Genomic DNA, 23,496 nt, shown 5'->3' with positions numbered 1-23,496 from the left:
CCAGGTACGTTTTCCTGCTTGAAACTAGGAGTATTCTAAAAATCCACCACTTCAGGAAACAGAATTTATTAACTGATTATATGGAGAGACCTAAACAGGCTGGAAGATTGGGCCAACAAGAGTCGCACAAGGTTTCACAGCCATGCTGCACCTGGGAGAGCACAGCTGGGGCCAGCCAGGCTGGGGACGGCCCTGGGGGACTTGGTGGGCAGCGAGCTACATGTGAGCCAGCAGCATATGCAATGCATTCAATTAATTCCTAAAACATCACGAGACAAAAGTAAATGGATGCGAGTTTCAGGTCGTAAAGCTATATACATTTTGACTTACCAGATTATGGGAGAAAATAAAAGTGATCTTATCTTACATATTTCTCAAACAAGTGTAATGAGTCTCACAAGGTTTCTGTCAAATACAGGTTCTTCTTCTGTCTTCTACAGACATGGCTGAAAGCCATTATCTACCTGCAACTTTTTCCTTAAAACATACTCCAGTTGAATCTTTTAGACTTGAAATGCTTTTGGATTGGAAAGCTGTTCACAGGCAACACAAATATTGACAAAGGATTGAACTGAAGATGAAGAATCCAATCATAGACAGAGACCTGAAGAGCAGTTGAGGAGTTAAGTGCTGGTATTACTGTGAATGCAAGAGAAAAAGTAATTTCTAAAGAAAGCAAGAGATAAGCATTTTCTTCTTCTTTTAAGATTTTTATTAGGATTATACCCTCGGATGATCTTAGCACAGTGAGTCAAAACTGAGATATTGCTTTTGTTTTATATGAATATAAAACAGTTTTGTGCACAGATTTTTTGAGGAACTATTGGAATTATTCTATTTCAGTTCCATAGGTCTTAGCATGGGGGGGAGGCATTTAGAAAATGGACAAAAAGTAGCTCTGCTTCTGAACAAGTCTACATGCAGCAAGTGATACTCATACGATTTCAAAATGGCACAAGCTTCAAAGACAAGACTACTTCTTCCTGTTAAGCCTTTAGTATATTTTTGTTGTACCTGGAAATGTAGAAACTCTAAAAATACGTATGTTGATGTTAAACACTTCACCAAAATGAGTCATGAAATAAAGCAGTTAAAATATTAATGAATAACCAACAAGAGCCTTTTTGTATATCTGGAGTTAATATTCTACTTGATACACTCAAGTGTTTTCACTCCTGAGAACACTCACTAGCTGATCCTTAGTAGTCTTAGATCAACTTCTACATACACTTAAAAAATTAAAGCTAGGCATTTTGTCACCCTTTAATTCAGAAGGAAAGTTAATCTGTTTTAGACTTGAAAACTTGAACTACAAGCGCTCTGTCTCTCTTAGTTGGAAACAAATAAATAGGTAAGAGTAACTTCTTTCACCAGTGATTCTACCTTATTTTTTTCCCCAACTTTACACTGAAAAAGACTTAAAACTATCACTTGTGCAGTTAAAGGCATGAACTGTTTTTAAGCAACTACTTTCAGTTGTTAGGTGCTACCTCTTAAGAGACAAGAGCAGACTAACTATGACTGAATGCATTCCCTTATCAATCAAGTCTTTCCATTTGAGAATGTCCTTGATGCTCCTACTACACATTCATGGAATAATACTTAAAGACCCCAGAAAAGAAGAGACAGTGGCAAGTAATTCTCATTCTAATTCTGACTATAATGTCACACCAAGTAGAAGATAAAGAGGGAAGGTAAAATTGCCAGAAAAAATGGTCAGAAAAGAAAGAATATAGAGAAACTTCAAAGTCAGTGCTTGACATGGAGGAAAATCATTAGTGTTTAATCAAGTTCGGTATTATGTACTCGTGATTGCAAACAAAAGCTGAGTCTGCTAACTTTACCTAACGCTGTTTTTCAAAGAATCATAATGTATTAGAAACCTGATTCAAAAGGAAGGTAGGGTTAGTTCCCATACCAACAGCATGCACCGCAACCATGTATTGCAAACCAGCATTTCATCATATAATCCTTGCATAAAAACAGTCTTATGCTACCATTTATAGCAATCAATATTAATACCTTTGTTTCAGGCCAGCAAGCTCTAAGAACAGCTTGCGTCCTGAAGTACACAAGTAGCTTGCTGTCTTCGTCACTGAGACGGAAGGCTTGCTCCAGAATTTGCAATACTCTGATGCGAGGCTTCACTGCTAAAGAGTCATCACCACAGAAAGGTCTCAACCACTCCAGAAGGTCATCTGAAGAAACTACTTTCTCCCTGTAATTAAACAATACAGTGTTAAACAGTCTTTGGTAATTCTAATGAAAGTACTACATGTATTTTCAAAGCTGTTAACAAGTACATTCAACACATAACAAATACATAAGACTGGAAATGGAAGAGCTCACTTCTGTGAGACTGCAGGGAAACTAGATCTCATAAAACAAGTGCCGAAAGCTAAGGGGTGTAAGAACTTTTTTTGAGCTTCAGATAATCATGTAACATCATAGAAATCCATCTATACAGTTACATATTCTCCTACATACTCCTTTGACTGCCAATTGTATCATAATGGTGCTGGATTTCAGCACCTGAAAATCCAAGCCTTTTTATGGTGCCTGGTCCCGACTGATGCCTGTACTTCCACGCCATCTGACTTCATGGAAAACCAGCTTGACTGCTTGCATTTTAAGTATGACATTTTTGTATCTGATGCTTATTCATGTTGCTCTATATCCTCTTTCTTTCCTTGCAAGTCCCTTCTTTACACTCCACATACACAAATTAGTTTCTCCTGATTGTAGCTCTAGCCATTTCTTATTTTTTTCTTTTTTTTATTTCTTATTTTTGTACCATCCCTAGCCAGCTTGATTATTCTATGTTCTAGTATGATAATGATTGCAGAATGCCCATAATCCCTAGAAAGAAAAAAGAGATGTTAAAAAACCTAATTTGGGGGGTTTTCCTGACTTGGGTAATTAGAAAAACTTTTAATTAAATAATTTGATTCAAAAAGTGTATTGTATTGAATACATTCTAACTGTGTGAAAGCATGTACAATACACAGATTACCATGAACTCACCAACCATCTAGCAGTTGCAGACAGAATAATCTATTATGTCCCCTAGAGGTTATAAAGTAGCATGTAACAAATCAGTAAATGCTATTCTGCTATGCTTTAGTGCTATTTTAAACTAAAGCTAATTTTTTTCTTCAAAAAAAAGAAAAAAAAAATCAGAAAGTGGTTCCAGGTGGAGTGTGATTTATAACTAATGTTCCCTTTTTTGTCTTAATAAGACAAACGGGAAAGTAATATCAGACAGAAAACACCAATTTAACCTGTCTTGCAGCTCTGAAATAATAAACATTGACAGCTTAGGTTTCCATATTACAAGGATTTCAATTTTACTTAGACTTTATATTGTCTGAATGATGCTGTTAGCTCAGAACTTCAACTAAATTAGACATGCCTCCGCTGAACAGGTGGCATTCAAACTGTAAATTAAAAGTTTGGGAATTAAGAGGACCTGCTGGAATATTTCAAGAGTTTTGTAGAGCTCACACTTGATGTTTTCCTGAGGGAAAGATTTATATTTTGTAAATTGAATAGCTGAGGTTTAAGGCAATAAATAAGAACAAGTATTTAAATGAATGTAAACAATCTCTTGTAATCACAATGACTTCCACTCCAGCTTATTGTTTCAGCGTTAAATGTTGATGAAGTATACAAATAAAAGACTCCAGCAAGTGCATCTCAGAATAAAATAGTACCGACTCTCCCATTCTACCTTAGAATATTGCAAGTAAGATTTACTATAGATTTTGACATCAATTCAGTTTACTTCAGTATCCAATATTTAACTAATTTAATGTCAGTGGAGAAGCCTCCAGACAATAGTGTAATTGCTTTTGTGTGGCTACCACAGAGTATGGGGTTTTATTATTATTATCATACATAAGTTCTTAGTTTGTATGTCTGGAAACACAACTGATTTTTTTCTTCTTCCTTGTCTTTACTGGAATTGCAATGGAAAAATGTCAGTGAGACATACAGACCATTATGTGACCTGAAATAAGGGCATCCCCAAAAGAGGAGAAAAAAATGTGGAGAAGTATCATACAGCATTTGTGAAACTGTTTCTGCACTATAGCCTAAAATATTGACAAATTTAGACATCTAAATTCAGATATCTGAAAGCGAGTCATCGTTATTTGCAATTTATCTACTAAACTGAAACAAAAGCAGTGAAGCAGTCCCGGTAGATATACAATCTGCAGTAGTCACAACAGAAAAACCATTTCCTCAAGTCACCATAATACACAGTTATCTAAATTTTAGATTCAGTTACTTGCTTTCTTCCAAATGACCAAGTAAAGGCTTCTGTCAGGGCTCAGATTTTGAACCTGATAAATGATAGCCTGTTCGAGAATAAAGTCTTAGAAAATTAAGTGCAAGCCCATTATATATATCCATGAAGAAAAATCATCCATATTCAGTGTTGTACCTTCAATGCTTTCATGAGAAGTATCTTTCAAAGTCTTAACCAAAGAATCCATACAGGAAGTTCTTACCCTTTCTCAACACTTGCATGCACTGCAGAAATGATGCCTTCTAGGATTCCAAGCGGATCTTTCACTGATGTAGATGAGCCACCATTTCCACTGTCAGGGGAAGACATAAAATTAACATTAAAATGGTCCTTAATATCGTATCTAATTCTATCCACCTGTAGGACTTACATTAATTGTTCAATAATTATAGCAATTTTCCACTTTCCCTGCTTAACTAGTACCTTTATTTTTATGTCAAAGTAATGCAAGGAGCAACAAGAGTGAGAAAGAGAAATACTGAAATACCTACGTGAAACTTGAAAGAAAAAGAATAGTTAAAATTTAGCACTTCTAACACAGATTAGGTCAGCAAAATATACACATGTAATCTCATTACTTTAAAGATCTTACCAATATCAACTAAACAGATTAAAGGTTACACAAAAATGTCACCATCTTTTCTTTTCAAATATCATCTTGCAGTATCACTATTGGTTTAAACCAACTTCACTGTAACCTGAGTCAATAGAATCCTATCTGCTGATTCCACAGATTTCTTCCCCCCACCCTGCCGTGGTTAATTTTCAGTTGGATCAACCAGGTTCATGATTACCAGAACCAACAGAATTAAAAATAGGGAATATGTGGTCAAGAACGGCATATGGGCAAGGGAAGGGTCAAGCTACTATGCATGTGTAGGAATAGAAAAATGTGAATCACACTGCTCATCAGACGTTCCAGTTACAATACAGTGTTCTTCCGCAGGTCAAAAGGTAGGAAATACTGGAAAAAAAAAAAAAAAAAATCACTCTGGTAGGAAAAAAAAGCTTCACTCATAATGCAGTGAAAGTCACATTTTCTGCTAACATTTTCAGCAAAACAAACCTAAGATGTGAATTAGTGCTGCAAGAAGGAGGGATTTTGCACTGGTACTCCAATAAAGCACACAGTTTCTCTTCATGGAAACCACTGCAGTGGCAATGAAGCCTGGATGAACTAGAAAAACAACAGTTTTGCCTATCTTAGAGTTTGTCAATGCTGCATTGAAGAAAGAGAAAGGCAGGCAAGTACTTCCAAGGTTAGCTTACTAAAGATGACTCAAAAACCCAGAGATAAAGTGTATTTTCTCTACAGTTAATCAGCATATCAAAGCTCTTCTGCTATGAAAAATATCAGCCTCTTCCTATATGGTCTCTTAATAAGAATGAATACATGTCCAGACTACCCTGACTGTTCTGTCTAAAGCCAAAATACACTGTATGGCTGATAGTAATGTGTAAAAATAACTGCAATATTTCACAAATTTTTTGTCAAGAGTTCTAAATTTTAATAAATTTAATTTAATAAATTTAATAAATATAAATTTGGTCATTAATTACTTCAGTAAGATAAATATATTGCTTAAAAATGATTACACTATATGGCATAGAGACCTGAATTTTTATAACCTTTACTGTCTTCCTGCATTCAGAATTTTCAGCTTTTCTATTTTTATTTTTATCTTAACGGGTGACCAGCACTTCAGTGAACAACACTAGATTTAAAACCAACGTGTGACTCCATTCAGAACACATGCAAGATAATTTGTTGCATGATGAAACCTTAGTATATTTATTTTATATTACTATACTGCACTCATAAGTTTAAAGTAGGAGTAGAAAGCTCGTAACACCAGCCTTTTTCTCAAAAAATACTATTACATATGACTATGACAGAAATGCCATTCTTAATACCAATACTATCATATGGCAGCTAAATAAAAAGAGTGAAGTTTAAATCTAGATATTTTCCTAAACATCTTCAGAATATTTGGAAACAATCAAATTATAATTTATAGTACAGAAATATCCAGGATTTTAGACTCCTGAAGAGACATAATGTGTGTCCAAAAGATAAAAATCTATTTTCACCAAAAAACACATAAAAAAATTTCAGTCTCAAAAAAAAAATAGTTAGATCACACCAGTACTGTAGAAATGTGGAAATGGTAAAAAGAACAGCAGTATTAAAGTAATCATTTTAAGCAAGCAGCTACATGCATTAGGAGATGGTTTCAAATTTGTTTTAAAATAAAAAAGCTAAGAAAATTTAAGATATGTTCCCAGAGTGAAGACAGACACAAACCACTTCATTAACGTTCTGTTTACAGGCCAGATTTAAATTTTCCTATATTATTATGCTTTTCATGTTTTTTTCAATTAAGTTTGTAATAAAAAGACATCAACAAAGGGCATTAACATGGCACATCTAAAGAAAACCAGAATACTTGTAAAGCTTGCAAACTAAGAAGAGAATCATGATTGAAATAGAAAAGAATAGGACATTTGCAGCCTTTCAATACTTAAAGGGGGCCTATAAGAAAGATGGGGACAAACTTTTTAGCAGGGCCTGTTGCAATAGGACAAGGGGTAATGGTTTCAAACTAAAAGAGGGTAGATTTAGACTAGATGTAAGGAAGACATCTTTTATGATGAGGGTGGTGAAACATTGGAACAGGTTCCCCAGAGAGGTGGTCGATGTCCCATCCCTGGAAACATTCAAGGTCAGGTTGGACGGGGCTCTGAGCAACCTGGTCTCGTTGAAGATGTCCCTGCTCATTGCAGGGGGGTTGGACTAGATGGCCTTTAAAGGTCCCTTCCAACCCAAACTGTTCTATGATTCTATGGACTACAGAAATGGAGATCTTACAGCTCTACTTACCCTAAATTATCTTCCATATCAAAGGAAGCTGACCAGCAAACCTTATATTTTGGGTACCCTCAATTTTGGAGATTGGTTCTGAACAGTCCTAACATTTGCTCTTTAAAAACCCTTCATCTCTCTAATTAGAAGTGAAAGCCGTTAGCTCCTATTGCAACCAGGCTCTGAGCACCTAAAAAAAAACTCGGGTCAAAAAAACCATATACGCAGAAGTTAATGGACATTTCTGAAAACAGAAAACCACGGTTTCAGACAATACATCGGTGAAGCCAGTTCTCAAATACAATAGATGTATGAACATTTACAGAAAGCTTCAAGTTTGTCGTACGCTGACAGGCACTATCCTACCAAGCAGTAGGAAAGGAGAAAAAAAGTGAATCTAAGCAATAAGTTAGAGTTATCAAGAATAAGAAAGCATTTTAAAAAGAAATCTAGAAAGATTGAAAGCTAGCATTTTTTTAAGCTTAATACTGCCTTTACTGCCTAATGTTAGAGAGACTAAAAAGAGACAATGAGACAAATAATCGTGTCAAGTTTCCACAGACTGCTGCCTTGTTCTTTTCTTAATGATTAATGGTTAAAAATAAGCAGCTACTAACAGAAACAAATATAATTAATGATGGATTAGTCTTCCACACAGATTATATACTATTTTATGCATGTTTTAAATAACAGAACAGGATTCAATGTTCACCTCAAAACTCCTAGGTATAAGCCTAGTATAATTACACTGATAAAGGCTTATTTTGATTTCAGTTCAGCTTCAGAAAAAGCGATGCATTTTTAATCAAGTTCCTCAAACACAATAAAGTACAAAGAATACTTGAAAGGAGAATAAATTAGCTTCACCTAAATCTTTTAAGCTAATTACGACATTCATTGAAAATACTTGATATTGTCTTATTTCTCCAGCCTTATTTTCCTCTTTCTGTTTGTGCTTCCTCTAAATATCAGGAAAATAAGAAAATAATATATTGTTGGTGTGATAATTCAAAGCTGGGGAAAAAAGTCATAATGCCAAACTATTGTTTCCATCAGAAATACCATGAAATTATGATATCCAAGTTACAAAAGTACAAAATCAGAAAATTACTCTGTAGGACCCCTGCTCAAGTGAAAAGAGATAGTAAAAAATCTTGGGGTTTTTTCCTTCTAAGTTAGCTACTCAGTCTAATAAAGCTGGTTTTACCTTCTTCATGAAACACTGGCCATTAAACAAGAACTCAAAGTTTCACCAAACCTTTCCTGTTTATTGCCTGGTGAATACTTCCAAAATTTCATAAAATGCTACATCCATCTTGACACCTAAGATAAGAAATTTAGGAGCTGCAAATGAAGGAGGCCATAAAGTCTTTAACAGGCAAATTGTCTTCCCTGACTAACCAACCATGAACATGCCTCCAGTCATGCATCATGGAAAGTCTCCAGTGTATCACGTGAGTGATCTTAGGTAATGGATTAAATTGAATCCTGGATAAATCTAATCAGACTACCATCGTTACCAAAATCTTCTGGGTTTTTTTCAGAAGTTCATGATTTCTACTGACTAGGTGACTGACTTATTTATAGCAGCTGTTTCCACAGGCAAACAAGGAAGTGCCCAACACATGTGTCGTATAAAGTATGCGGATATGCTCTGCTGGAGAGATTTTATACATACCAATGCAAGAGTTTCTACTTTGAATTTTGTGTGCCAGAACTAGAGAGTCAAGGGAGATAAAAGTAGTTAACAGAACTGGTTAACAGAACTGGACAATACTGCTCTTGAAATTACAATGTAGGTACCTAATATCAGGTAAATAACTATATGTTATATTTAATAAGAAGTCTGTTTCTGAGAAGGTGTCAGAGTTTTTAAGCCTGTGATACTGTATACTATTGAAAAATGAAGCCAAAAAGTAACTTAATTAATCTTTCATAAAGGCAATACTTTCTAGAAGGTTCTTCTGTGATAGTCAGTAAAATACTAATAACAAAAGATATTTTACTGTGTTTGAAGGGGGGGTGTAGTTACGAAACTGAAAGAAGGATGCATATTTTCAGTCACAGAAGTGGTGGATTGATGCTTAACTTTCAGGCAAATCACCGACACCACCCTAATTTTTCACATCCATACAGGCCTGTTTCGCTTACGGTTACAATACTTCAATTACATTCCCTGTCACCGTAGCTACAGAAAATCCAAGTTCAGTGTTATAACCTTACAACTGCTACTTTGAAGGTTAATTGTCAAAGACGGAATTTTCCAACATGATCTCTTTCAAAATTATTGTATAAAATAACCACATTGTATAACATATCAAAGCTCCAATAAATAAACCTGAAGAGCTTTCCCTTGAAATGTTGCATTTATTGAATAGTAGTTTGTCATTCCAGGTACAGAGGCAAGACTACTTCTTTAATTGTAGTTTTTGCCCATTAACCCTGAAATGCAAGTATTGCACAAAATGTGGTTAATACATTTTTAATTTGTGCTATGATCTAGCTTGAAAGCTAACATCTGAGCGTAGGATAGAGAGGCATCCAATTTTATTCACAGCAACAACATTAATACCAGCAGGCTTAAGAGACGCCAAGCAACAACCTTTCTTTTAATTGCTCCCTATATTTAGAGGGATGCTACTTTATAATATGGTCCTCATACTGAATTTCATAATAGAGAGAATATTATTTCAAGTATTCTCTATTTTATTGTATGCTAGATTTTTACTTCATGCTCTTTATCATTGTAGTAGTCAAACTTTCCATAGGTCACTATCTGTTCATTCATCATGCATGATATGAAATTATCTTCCCCCTCCCCGCAAAGGGGCGGGGTGGGGGGTGGGAAGATTTCTACTGATCACAGTAGGTCACATCACACACCAAATGAGTTTATCATCTGAACCCTTCAACTAACTCTGCCATCTTTGCCACTACAGTTTCCTCTACCAGAAAGAGGCATTCCCTTCTTTACTGGAAAGGGCTGCTTAGGAGTTACTGGTCATGGTCTCCGCCCTGGAACTTTAAATCAACTTGCAGACATTCCAGCCTTGCAATGCATATAAAGAACAAATAATTCAGTTCAAAGAAAAATGCTGATAAGAAGGCACAGTAGAAAGGAGAGTTTTGATAGGTTTCTCATACTCCGCATGTTAATGAGACTCATTATAGTTGAAATAACTGGACTTTGTGAGCTTTATGTCCCAGCATCACACTGCTATATTCTAGTCAGAAACAGCAGGACAGTGATTATCTAAAGCCAAATTATTCTTCATCAAAAGGACAAACCCAGACAAGAAATACAATATCTTATGTTGCTGCGCAAAAGCTCTACCATCATTGAGGATGCTATGAACACTCTTAAACTGAGTGACAGGAGAAATCAATTTGCTGCCAAAGAGGACTGCAGACACTTTGACAGGGTGCCTTCTCATCTGTGGCACTTCAATCTGCTGTAATATACACCACATACATGCTGAAGAAAAGGTAGAGCCATAGATTATTTTCCATGCTAGAGTTTCTCTATTTCTGTTATGTGCATTCAGATCATCCTGCCCACATAATTTTTCTGCATGCAGAAGAATAAGATAAATTCTCACAGTATTTTCTATCTAAATCGGTCTTAGAAATGCTAAACAGTGTCTAGCAGCCATCTAACAATGGAATACTCTTTTGTACTTGTTGCATGTATCTCTTTGGAACAGAAATACTTTGGAAGAGTTTTGTATGAATAGGTAAATGAGAAGTATCTGGTGCCCCCCCCCCCCAAAAAAAAAAAAAAAAAAAAAGAGGGAAGTATTTCTACTGAAACCACTAGGTTACAGATACAGTGGTCTTTCATTTGGTATATTCAGTATATCAAAGACCTAGCCAGGAAGAGGCAAGAAATAGCACTCAGCAACATTAAATCCAAGAGAGCTTCCTCAAATGAAACAAAAATCCCTGATGAATTAATTTCACCTGACTGCAGAAAAGAAGTGAATACTTTTATGCTGCTTTGAAGGAGAAAGAGCATCAACGGACAGAAGGATTCTTAAGAGCTCATTGATATTCTGTCAACAGTGATGGCAAAAAAAAAAAAAATCTCAGGCTCTCTTCATCCTGGGAACACAAATACTGACAGAGATGTAGATGTAAAATCCCAGAACTTCATTCTTTGCTTGCTGTCTTGAGAATTTCACATCTCAGCTCTAGTCCACCAGCAATGGGGACTGAGTGTGCTCTTTGGTTAAGTTGTTCTGACAGAAAACATCAAGACAGTGCAGATTCCATCACACTAATGCAGGGTCAGAACACTGCTAATTCCTTGGTAGGAAAGAGGACAGGTTGCTCTTATCTGGCTACAAAAATTTGTGGACTTCCATATATCCTAAAGCTTGTTAAAGAACAATGGCATCTTCACAGACTCATTCAGCCCTAACAAATTATTTTCAATGTACACTTGCCTCACGGATTATCACTGGAGCCCCCAAACCACATCCCCTATCAATTCACCACCCTAGTAAGTATCTTCAGTTTCGTTGCGGCAGGAAAAAGGTTGAACCTTAAAGGACATGCTGAAGTCTCACGTTACATGCCAAAGGAATTTTATAATCACTACAGCTACAGAAGTGGTCAAATCTCTCTCCAAATCTTAACAGAAGGTGTTATGCACAGCAAGCTGAGCTAGAACTAAGCATCAAACAAAATCAAGGAAAAGCACCTTACTTCGCTGAAAGGCTTTTCAAACAGTGTGCTTAGCTTTCCCTCACCTGTGTCCACATCCTCACCATGTCTGTAAACATGTCCATAAGCAGGTATTTTTAAGAGTTCTATATTCCCAGAGATGACTATGTTATCCCAAATGCCAGACAAACTAAAATAGTTTCAGTCTCGAACTTGTGAAGAAAAGCCATGTCCCTTTCTGGGCTATAAGACATGAAGTACAGAAGCTGCAGCTGACCAAACAGGCAACACTTCAATGCAGCACTCTTCTCTACTCGCTTGCTCAAGACGTGACTAGTACTGAAGAAATGCACCATGACTACAGTAGTTTTAGACTGTTTCTCACAAGTGTTAGAACTGTAATTTGGAAGCAAGTCGATACAGAATATCTTAAACCAAAAGATCATTGTATTGAAGCTAATGCAAACTTTAAACTCACTGTTAACAAGATTAAGATGGTCAGCATCAACTGTATTTTATGTTCCTTTGTATCACCCAGGTCTTGCCCAGATCTCAACAGAATTATTCAAGGAAGTCTAAGTATAAACTGTGTGGAAGCTAGTTATTTTGCATTTTCTATTCTCCTAGCCTATTCTCCATAATTTTAAAATAAAAGATGACGCAGTTTGATGGGGTTGCATGAAAAGGTTGGTTATTTGGGTTGTGTCATGCCATGGAAAAGACAGTTGCTGAAGTTTGGGGCTGTGAATCCCAGAAAAAGATGGAGATGAAGCCTTGCTTTGGTACAGTGTGTGGGATAGCTCATAGTATGATGGCACTCTTAACAGCGAGAAAGTAACAATGACAACACTGAAAAAGTTGAGCAAAACAATCCCCTTCCTCACATTAGAAACCTGTTTCTCTCCAAGAAGTTATCAGGTCAGGGTTTTTTTAGGGTATCATTGTTGCTTTTAAGTGCTGTAGGAAGCATAAATCACTCACACTTGCTGTTTAATTTGGAGGTAGGGTATGACACAATGGAAGAAAACAGCAAAAACTTTAAGAAGCATTCTTTACGAGAACAAAGAAAAACGTATAGCCTATATTTTAATGACAAAAACCCACATTTTTCAAAACCTTGCAAATGAAAAACCAACCAACCAACCCAAAAACCAGCTCCCAGAAATACCCCAGCAAGTTATTCTAAAGATGGAAATTGTACTTCTTCCTGTAGGACTAGCTGTTGTGGCAACAGCCATTGCCAGGCCTCTACTGCCCAAACACCTGCATGAGGTACCTGCCGTTTCCAACAAACATGCCTTTTGACTCTGTTTAAGAGGGAAGAATTATGTGCAATTGTAAATTTACCAAAATTCACAAGTGCACACACACATAACGGAACAATAATGTCAAGCCAATGTTTTTAACTGAAAAGCACTCTCCAGTCAATAGGATGAGTTCTGTGGCTTGCTCTGTTCAGATTGCCCAGGCTTCCCAAACTCAGAAAAATATAGCTATCTTATGTGAATATGAAATTACAGGTAAACAGGAGCATAAATGATCCAAGAACTCATTTCCTGTTATTGCCCAATTTTCTGCAAAATCCAGATATTCAAAGCAAACAAGAACTCACTACAAAAACAAACAAATCCAACCAACTGAAAAAAAACCCCAACCCCAAAACCAAAAAACCCAGAAAAGATATTTTTGGGCTTAATTGTGGCAATGTACTTACCTTAATACACATATAATTTTTTTAATAGCACATTGGACAATATCATTGGGAGAAAGACCTAGATCTCCAACAGCCACTTGTAACAATTGTTGTATCATGTCCAGGGGTTGACCATCTATACACATAGCTACTGCTTGGTCATGGATTTTTTCTTTCTCTGACCTTGACAAATCATATAAATAACCATAGTTCTGCAGTGTATCCTGTGAACAGATAATTTTTAAACATGGATCAGTGTACTCTTTAATTACAGGGCTGTATCATTCATAGTCTTCCTTTCTACCAAGATTTAACATATACTATGAAAAAGAAAAGATTGATGGACGTGAATTTTCAAATACCAGGTCAACAAAAACAAAGGTACAAAACATTAATAAAATATGACATAAGATTGAAGTCCATCACTGCTAGTCATGGTAACACTCAAAACAAGCACCTGATCAGTAATCATTACCTGTTCACTGTTTTTCAGGTAAGTGATAAAACTATGAGTGAGTGTTTCCAGATGAGCAAGAGATTGCTGCAAGTGATTCAGAGTTTCTTCATAAGTAACAGATGGACTTTCAGCATCATCCATGTCATTCTCAGAAGGTTTTTTTCTTGATTTCTCAGAAATATGTTTGACTGCCTTAATAGCCTTCTTAGTCACTTCTATCCTGGCTTCAACTGGCAGCTGAAAAAGATTACTCAATATTTAATCATTCATCATCTGTACACTACTATATGTATTACAGCAGTGCCTAGAGGTCAGGTGGCTCCACTGCTCTACAGCACAGCATAAAACAAAATGAAGTATTTTATGAGAAACAACTTTATTTCTAATTAGTCATTTATTTAAAAACAGATCACTATTGCATTACTTTCTTCTGTTGTCCTTCCTTTTATTGATGTTGAATCTGGCACCTTTTAAACCATATGAAACTTCTTTTCCCTAATAATATTTGTGATCTTTGTAGACTGCCACCTTATAATCTCTGTTTTTCAATTCCACATTGAGAGATGTCTGGGGATCATTTTACAAGATCAACTGAAAATTCCAAATGCTGAAAATTAACTTAAGGTTAGTTTTGTCAGGTTTAGATCACTGTTTAAAATATATCCCTAAGGCCATAATCATAAGCAGAAACACACTAGGAGGTCTACAACTATTCTATCAACCTATTTAAAGCACAAGTTATACAAAACAGCAGGTTACTATTTTGAAAGACCTGTACAACTAGATGTATCTAGCCATTAAACTGAAACAAGGAAGTCTGCGGTTTTTTTCCCCCATTATACTTCTCAGAGTTTGAATTTTTAAGTGGAATCATACATACACTGAATGCAGTTTTCCCCTACCCCTCCATCTAGCATGAAAGGGTCATTCCAGTCTGTCAGAATGGAATTTAGGACTTCAGAATGGAGCCTAAACCAAGACTATGTTGCAAAAGGATAAAAATGGAAACACTCTTTATGTAGACAGTACTTGCAGCAAACCGTTATGGTTTTAAGTCAGGAAAGACACAGCTACATCTCTAAGTCCAAAACAAAGTCTGAAATATTATTTTAAGAACTCACGTATCATTTGTTAGTTTATAACTTCAAGCACAGTTTTAAGGATGTTTGCAATATACTTTCTAATGGGTGGGGGTCTCTTCTGTCTAAACCCACAGCATTATATACTTTCAAGATCAGGTATTTTAGTTACTGGAATACTGGACAAAGACATACAAACAATTTTAATTTTCAAGTTGAAATACACAAGAAATAGAAAACAAAGCTTGAATCTGTATGACATTGAATAGAAGAGAGGCTGAATTACCACAGATAGAGGAAAAGTAAACTGCTATAGCATTTTTCATAAGAAAGTCAAATTAATGTCTACATCATGCATTAAAATATCTAGTTGTAAAGCCATAGAAAGCTTGATAAGAATTAGTTAGCAGAAAGTTTTACAGCTTATATACTTCCCCCCTCCCTGCCCCCTAAAAACACACAGTGAAAGACGTAGGGTTTACTCCTGTTTTTTCATGCCATTGCTGCAAACCACAGTAATGGTCTACTGGACATTTTTAATGATAAAAGCAAAATGGGTGGACATTATTTTAAGAGATAAGAAAATTTGCCAGTGTTAACAAGGTAGATAGAAAGGGTGTTTTACCATTCAGTTCCAAACGCAACTCAGTTCCATTCCCACCAAACGTAATTAAGTATGATTTTGTTACCTTGAACAAGGTCTCGATTATCAGGTTTTACTATAAGCAAGGAAAAGGTGATACTTTTCACATCACATTAAAATTTAATGACCACAGATGGATTTATATATCCATTTTGTAAGCATGATAAAGATGGAAACAGCTACATATTTCATTTTTTCCCTTCTACTGTACATTCTGATGTTCAAAATGCAAGAGAGATGCAAAAGGCAAACAATTTAAGTATTCCATCTAACTGTTATATCCTAGAGAACAGTGTGAATATACTGCCAGTTTAGAAGTCATGATGCCATAAGCACATACAGAATAAAACATTAAAAAAACCCCAAAAAACAAAACAGGTTCTTCCCAAGACTATTTTCATTTTGCATTCATATTTGCGTAGTGCCAAAATGCAGCACTACCAGCATATCATTTCTCTGGTTATTTATTCCAAAACACGAATGGCTATCCTCTGTACTTCTAGTCGGCTTCAGTAGTGAGATTTGGTATCGTACCCAGTGATAAAAAGTAGCAGCTTAGGGGCTAGTTCAATCTTTGTTTGCATGTGAAGTGAAGTTTTCTTTTTAAAAAGCTTTTACAGTTTAAAAAGATTTTTAATTCTATAGGCTATAATGTGCAATGAAAAATCCTAAAAATATGTTTTCTTTCATTTTCAAATCAAGGAACATCGCATACTATTTCAGCTCAACAGATTTCACTCCTCAGGGTAAAAAACTCATCTCAGAAGCCTATTTCCTTCAGAATATGTAAGTATTTCTTAATAAAATATTGTACAAGTAACATTCACTTGCACATGAAGTTGTTGACCCTGCCTCTCTTATAGCCAGTGATTAGCATGCAACTTTGATATTATGGAAACAGCTCCCCTCCTTTTAATGCCACAGGAACCTGGGATCCCAGCAACCTTGAAACACAGAATGGCTGCAGTTGGAAGGGACCTCTGGAGGGCATCTGGTCCAGAGCCCTGCTCAAACAGGGCCACCTAGAGCCAGTTGCCTAGGACCATGTCCCAGTGGCTGTTGAATACCTCCAGTGTGGGAGACTCCACAACCTTTCTGCGCAACTTGTGCCAGTGATCGGTCACCCTCATAATGAAAAATGTTTCCTGATGTTCAGATGGAATGGTTTGGTCCAGTTCTGTCTCTGCCACTAAATCCCAGGTTTACATATTCCACCAACCAAATGTCAGGTAGCCACAATACAACCAGATATACTGGATGGAAAGCAAATTACATTAGTGAATTCAGAAGTAGGTTAAACAGTTATGGAATAACAAAAGCTGGTTCCCCCTTCCTACAGGGGAAGAGAAAAAAAAGAGCAAAAGCAAGAAAACTTGTGGATCAAGATAAAGACAGTTTGATACATGAAGAAGAGAGGAAAAAAAAAAAATGAACAAACGAAAACTAAGTGATGCAAATGCAACCACTCGACACCTCCCACAAGCAGACCAATGCTCAGCCAAATCTCCCAGCAACAACCACCTTGGAAGACATCCTCCAACCCTGTTTGTTACTGCTGAGCATGTCATTATATGGCATAGAACACACTTTTGGCCAGCCCAGGTCAGCTATCCTGGCTGTGTCCCCTCCCCACTTTTTGCCTACCTGCAGCCTACTCAGGGCTGGGGTGTTGAGAAAAAGAGAAAGCCTTGACACTGTGCAAGGAGTGCTCAGCAATAGCCAAAACACTGGTGTGTTATCAATACTGATTTGCTCACAAATCCAAAGCACAGCCCCACAGAGGCTGCTATGAAGAAAGGTAACTCTGTCTCTGCCAGACCTAGTACAGTTCATCTGGAGATCAGTGTAAAAGTTCTAATGCATGTAAGGAACCAGTGAAAGAAAAGACATTATTCGTGAAGTTTCCTATTACGCAGTCTTGAAGCAGAGTTAATTAAAATAACTATATTAATGGCAAGGCACAAGAAAGTATCTAAAAGTGTACTGATATTAGAAAAAGAGGTACTGTCAATACCCATGAAGAAAACAAGGTCAGACAAGACAAACTGACTGAACGGGAGCACCGTGATAAAAAGAAGCCAAGTAATTCAAAAGGTAACATCTGAATGCAGTCATGGTATGTAAGAACACAATTAACGCATTTCTTGTACATCTTCAGGTAATGTCATGCCCTGTCTTTTTCCTTAGCACTTTATACAGCATTAAGAAGTCAATCAGCCAGACAAAAGATACTGAATGTTACTTTGAGCATTTATTTTTTTTAAAAAACTGAGCTTTTTATTCAATTATTTAAAATGGGATTTAAAGTCAGTAAAATTGAAAGAGAAAATGATGCAGGTTAATATTCAGTTGTAACAGGTTCTCATTCCACACCCATTTGGTGTGTGGTCAAAATGTGGACATCGTATTCCTGCTTAAGCAAGAAGAAAATGGTCAAAAAAGCATTACTGACAGAGAAAGTAAGACTCAACCTTTCAATTAAAAACATTAACTTGCAAACAAAGTTCTTCCTTTGCATCAAAAGTTGGAAAAGAAGTTATAAAGGATGGAATAGTAAACAAAAAAGGTCATCAGCCATAGTTTGAATGAATGTGGCCGACCCTACGGAAGGCTGTGAGGAAGAGCCTGTCTAAGGAAAACTTCGACTTCTCTTTCTCTATAGAAGACCTAACTTTTGATACCACTGCTTTTTATTCTACTTTTGCTGCTAAAGCTGTAGTCTTTTCTTCCTAATCAACATATTGTGCCCATCCCCATTTGTAGTTTGTGTTCAATAATGAAAACACAGCAATTAAAAAAGTAATTGTTTTCAGTCGTGGTTTTGTTTTTTGGTTTTGTTGTGCTGGGCTTTTTTTTTTTCAGAATACTGTTAATCAACAAACATCAGGGCAATGACCTATGAGCTCTGAAACAGATGGTTCTTTGAAGACATAACCGACTATCTAGCACAATGAACAAAATGCTGGCAACAAAGGAATAAAAAAATCCTCAAATTACCTAAAATGCTTCACACAGATCACACAAAGGGAAATAAATGGGAACTCATCAAGATAAAAACGTTGATATGATCATTACTATAATTAAGAATCTATGAAGTCAGCATTATTGAAAAGCAAACAGAGCTGCTAGAAGAAAGATGACAGACTCAAAATGCATGCAAAAATATAACCAGTAGTTCTACTGAATATTTGGAATATCTCCCTTTTAGGGAGCAACCTGTTCCATACATCCAAATAGCCTATGCTTACCCACTACAGAGATAGACTGAATTATTATTTAGTCAGAAAAACTTGAATAGTTATTCTGAATTAAAAGCATTTCTGAGTAGTAGTGCCATAAGCAGGAACCCTCTCACTGCTTGCAGCAGTGAGCCACTGTGGTCAAGGGATCAATGCTTGAGTCCCTCAGTGTGTGAGGAAGGTACTGATGAAGAGTAAAGGACTTCACCTGTTTCATTTACCACAAACACAACAGGAATAGCGCATCAATCTCTACCTTCTTCAACTGAAGGTGAATGCTGATATACTGGATCCAAAGAAGAGTTGTGATAATAATGGAAGAGCTGGAAACACACACTCACTCACTCTAAAAAGAGCAGAAAACTTCCCAAGGTCAGTCCATTCAGTTTATCAAAGTCAAGTTTAAGTGACCTCTACTGAATGTCTGACTGTGGAAGCAAACTTTGATGACTAGCTCTTCAGTATAGCAGACAAAAGGTCTATAGGTGGAATTTCAAAAGTAGGTAAATTCAGTTTAGCAAAAAGGCATTTTTAAAAAATAAACAGTGAACAACTAGTCACTAGAGCAATCAAGGATTACTCTGGATTCACAAGTCACCCTTAATCCCTCAAAAATTACATCTCCTATAGGATATGCTGCAGATCAAAAGATATTAAATTTCAGGAAGCACTCTGATCTGTCTCATACAGAATATCCAGTACATTAACTGTGTTACTTTGGGTCTATGATTTATTGAAGTCCCACTATGATGCATCTCTGCTCACACAGTTCCCACCACCCAATGTCACCACTTCTCTAAACCCTTAAGGTAGGGGAACTGAATCTCATCTTCCAGGTGGTAACTTATTTCTACTGATTGCAAGAAACATGGGAGAAAAGAATCTGAGCTCTTAGCACTAACAGCACCTAAAACCTCGTCACACGCTAAACTACAAGCGAGTGTAACAATGTTAGTTGCCCTTTCACAAATGCAAACTCCCCATCCATTTCTGCAATTTAGACATTCTCTCAACTCCTTTGCCCAGTCAAGCACTGCTCATTCATCCACCTTTTCGTTCAGTCACCACTGGCCCAACTCATCAGAAAATTAAAAAGAAGAGCTAGTGGAAGGGGACAGGTGAAGAAGAGGGCCCCTGTCAAAGCCCAGCATGCTCCTGTCTTTCTCAGTAAGAACAAGAAGTTGCAGAAGTCAGCACTCAATCCCCGTGTTTTCATTCCCCTTTGCACAGTCACACATTCTGCTCCCAGGTTCTCTGACATACCAAGGGACACACAAGTAGAAGCAGCTTCCTATTGCTTTGCTGGCCGTTCACCTGCCTTTCCTTACGACTGTTGATACATTAAAACAGTGGGGGATATTCTAATGTCTGCTTCCTAAATTCCCACGTGGTGACAACAGCAATGGTACCCTTGAAGTTCAACTCACGTAGCCTACACTGCTACGTAGCCTACCTCCCATTACCCCTCATCACTCGAGACTCTTCTTGTTTCTGACCAAGAGGGGCTTTTAGATGGAGGTGCTGTTCCACAAGGGTAACAATGGAGTGCAATTCATCACCTCCCTGGACTACTGTCTCTCCTTTCCCCCCACTCCCCTTTTGAAATTGTTGCTTTTTTTTTTTTTTTTTTTTTTCCAAAGGGGGAAGGAGCCAATTCACCTCTCAGCACTGCTCAAAAACCTACTTACACTATCTCACTTCAAGCTTCCTCTCAAGGTCCACTCAGAAGAACTCCACAAATTTTCTGTATGTGAGAAAACTCAGCTGTCTCAGTGACAGCACAGATTATTTCATGATAATGACCATGGGGTTTTGGCAGTCCTTTATGTATATTAAGTATCAGCACTTCCATGAAATGCAGAAATCTGCATCTGTTATGGGAATGGGAAAGTACTTGGCCATAGAACTGGGCTGAGAAGAAACTGCTTAATTAGAGATTAAAAGAGTGCTCACATCACCAGTGCAGCCTCAAAACAGGACAAAATTTTAAGTAAAAGGTGCAAGCCAAAAGGCAGCTTTTATGTATGAAGGATTTTTCAGATCAAAGTTAGAGGAAAGAGATCTCTGAGAAATAAGTTTTCAGGTTCTATAATGATAATTTTTTATTGTACACTTCCACTTGAAAATTGGATAGGAACCTGAGGCAAAACTAGTTGCAAGCTGGTTAAACAGCTGTTTCATTCCCAAACCCAGCGCAGGGGACACACTAAATCAGCTGATTTGACCAACTGTTTCAAACACTTCTTGGGTATCTGTCGTGGTTTAACCCTAGCCAGCAACTAAGCACCTTGCAGCCACTCACTCACTCCCCCCAACCCAGTGGGATGGGGGAGAAAATTGGGAAAAGAAACAAAACTCATGGGTTGAGATAAGAACAATTTAATAGAACAGAAGAAACTAATAATGATAATGATAACACTAATAAAATGACAACAGTAATAATAAAAGAATTGGAATATATAAATGATGTGCAGTGCAATTGCTCACCACCCACTGATCGACGCCCAGTTAGTCCCCAAGCAGCGATTCCCCCTGCCCCCACTCCCCCCAGTTTATATACTGGACATGACATCACACGGTATGGAATACCCCTTGGCCCAGTTTGGGTCAGCTGCCCTGGCTGTGTCCTGGGCCAACTTCTTGTGCCCCTCCAGCTTTCTTGCTGGCTGGGCATGAGAAGCTGAAAAATCCTTGACTTTAGACTAAACATTTAGACTAGCAACAACTGAAAACATCAGTGTTATCAACATTCTTCTCATACTGAACTCAAAACATAGCACTGTACCAGCTACTAGGAAGACAATTAACTCTATCCCAGCTGAAACCAGGACAGTATCTTTCATGGCCAAAAAGCTAACAGATTTCTGCTACAAAGTTCTGCTTGACTACCAACCACAATAATCCTGGTATGAATATTTCCTTTCTGCTACTCGTACTCATCTTAAGAAAGCAGAGAAACTGTATTAGAATACTGAACAGAAATAAACAAAGGAAAATAAACAAAGTGTTCAAAACAGATACACAGCGGAGGCTATCCATCCTCTCCCTGCACCATTCATCTGGAATAAATGAGAACTATTCTTGAAATGCCCAAGATACATTAACAGCAAAAGTCTCAAGTAGTCACTAGCAGCGATCATACATGAGGACTGCATTTCCTTCTCATTAGACAACAGTCATCCCCTGGCTACCTCAGTCCAAGGTCAGGACTGGTAACTGAGATCTCAGGACGAGTGTCAGTCTTTCTAAAACAATATCCAAAGAGGGAACAAACCAATTCACCTCAGTGAGTGCAGTGAATAGGCAACTCTGGAAAATGAGCACAATCCAGAATAGAGAAGATAGACACAACCCCCCCCCCCCCAAAATACCTCCTCTTTATCATCTTTTCATTTCAGATGAAGTTAGTGAAGACATCTCAAGATCTTTTAGTAAGCAAATATCTAAGAAATCTCATCTCTGTTTTTGTGCTTGGCAGTAAAGATATGTAAGAAAGCATGGATAAAACTTTATGTTAGAAATGTCCTTATAAGTAGGTTTCACTGAGCAAAAAGAAACTGCAGACCTCGTAATATATGTTACGGACATGAAAGCATGTTCTTTCAATAACAGGCTTTCAGCCAGATGGAGATTATGACAGAGTTTATCATTTATATTATTACAGTGCCTAGAAACCATATGCACTGGCCCAGAACGCTTCTCTGTGGAGCATCCTATTCAGAATGCAAAAGCCTGGTACTAAACACAAGCCTGCGGCACAATGAATTTTAGGATGAGCACAAATAAAATAAATAAATACACAGCAAGAGTATCTTATTCTCTGCTGAAACAAAATACAGGGACTTTGGGGTTCCATCAAAAACTCTCTTATCCACAGAACTAACTCCTCTAACTGAATAACAATCTTTTTTTATACTGGCAGTCATAAAAAGAAGAGGTAGGCAGAGGAAGGTAGCTTTATGAATTTATCTTTAAGAACTGTAAAATGAAAAATGTAAAATTTGCTGAGACTTTCTCCTTGATACTATATTCAACTGTGCCTCACCTGAGGCCTGAAATTCTTCAAGTATATCTGCTTACCTTTGTGACAGCTTTTGAAGAAAAGGTAATTTCATCAATAAAAGTGACAATATCATCTGGATCAAGTCTATCGAAGTACTTTGAACACATATCATATGCATGCAGCCACTCATCCATAGTTTCTGGGATTTTTTTAATAAGATGGTGATCACCATTCCAAAAAAGTTTTTGTAACCAGACAGCATAAATAGAGCTTGGTGACAGCATGCTGCCATCTTTTTTAGGAATCTTGGGACCCAGTTTGGAAATAGATAAGATATTTTGACTTGTAAGGACAGGCTCCAGTGTTTCCAGAGGGTTTTCATTTTCATCTGTTAGCTTTTTGTAATTAAGACCTATTGACAGAGGGAGAAAGAGGCAAACAAAATAAAAGTGATTCATAATTAAATCTACTCAAACTATACATCGATGTGTAAAACAATCAGTACTAAGCCAGTATCTGCAGAACTAGAAAGACTCTACTGC

General features: G+C 37.0%; 1 protein-coding gene across 2 annotated transcripts in view; it reads right to left on the bottom strand.

The window, feature by feature from the left end:
• Positions 1–23,496, bottom strand: part of NBAS (NBAS subunit of NRZ tethering complex) — a 191,999-nt gene that overhangs the window by 43,187 nt on the left and 125,316 nt on the right. For both annotated transcript variants that reach the window (XM_052810054.1, XM_052810055.1), the window contains 5 exons: positions 23,032–23,366; positions 14,009–14,227; positions 13,555–13,757; positions 4,515–4,604; positions 2,023–2,218 (listed from right to left, as the gene is read on the bottom strand). In XM_052810054.1, coding sequence (XP_052666014.1) covers positions 2,023–2,218; positions 4,515–4,604; positions 13,555–13,757; positions 14,009–14,227; positions 23,032–23,366 — 1,043 coding nt within the window. The remainder of the gene's footprint in view (positions 1–2,022; positions 2,219–4,514; positions 4,605–13,554; positions 13,758–14,008; positions 14,228–23,031; positions 23,367–23,496) is intronic.

This window comes from Harpia harpyja, chromosome 15 (assembly GCF_026419915.1).
Source record: "Harpia harpyja isolate bHarHar1 chromosome 15, bHarHar1 primary haplotype, whole genome shotgun sequence".
In the NCBI taxonomy this organism is placed as follows: Eukaryota; Metazoa; Chordata; class Aves; order Accipitriformes; family Accipitridae; genus Harpia; species Harpia harpyja.
The sequence above is the reverse complement of the archived record's forward strand: the minus strand, read 5'-3'. Positions and strand labels throughout refer to the sequence as shown.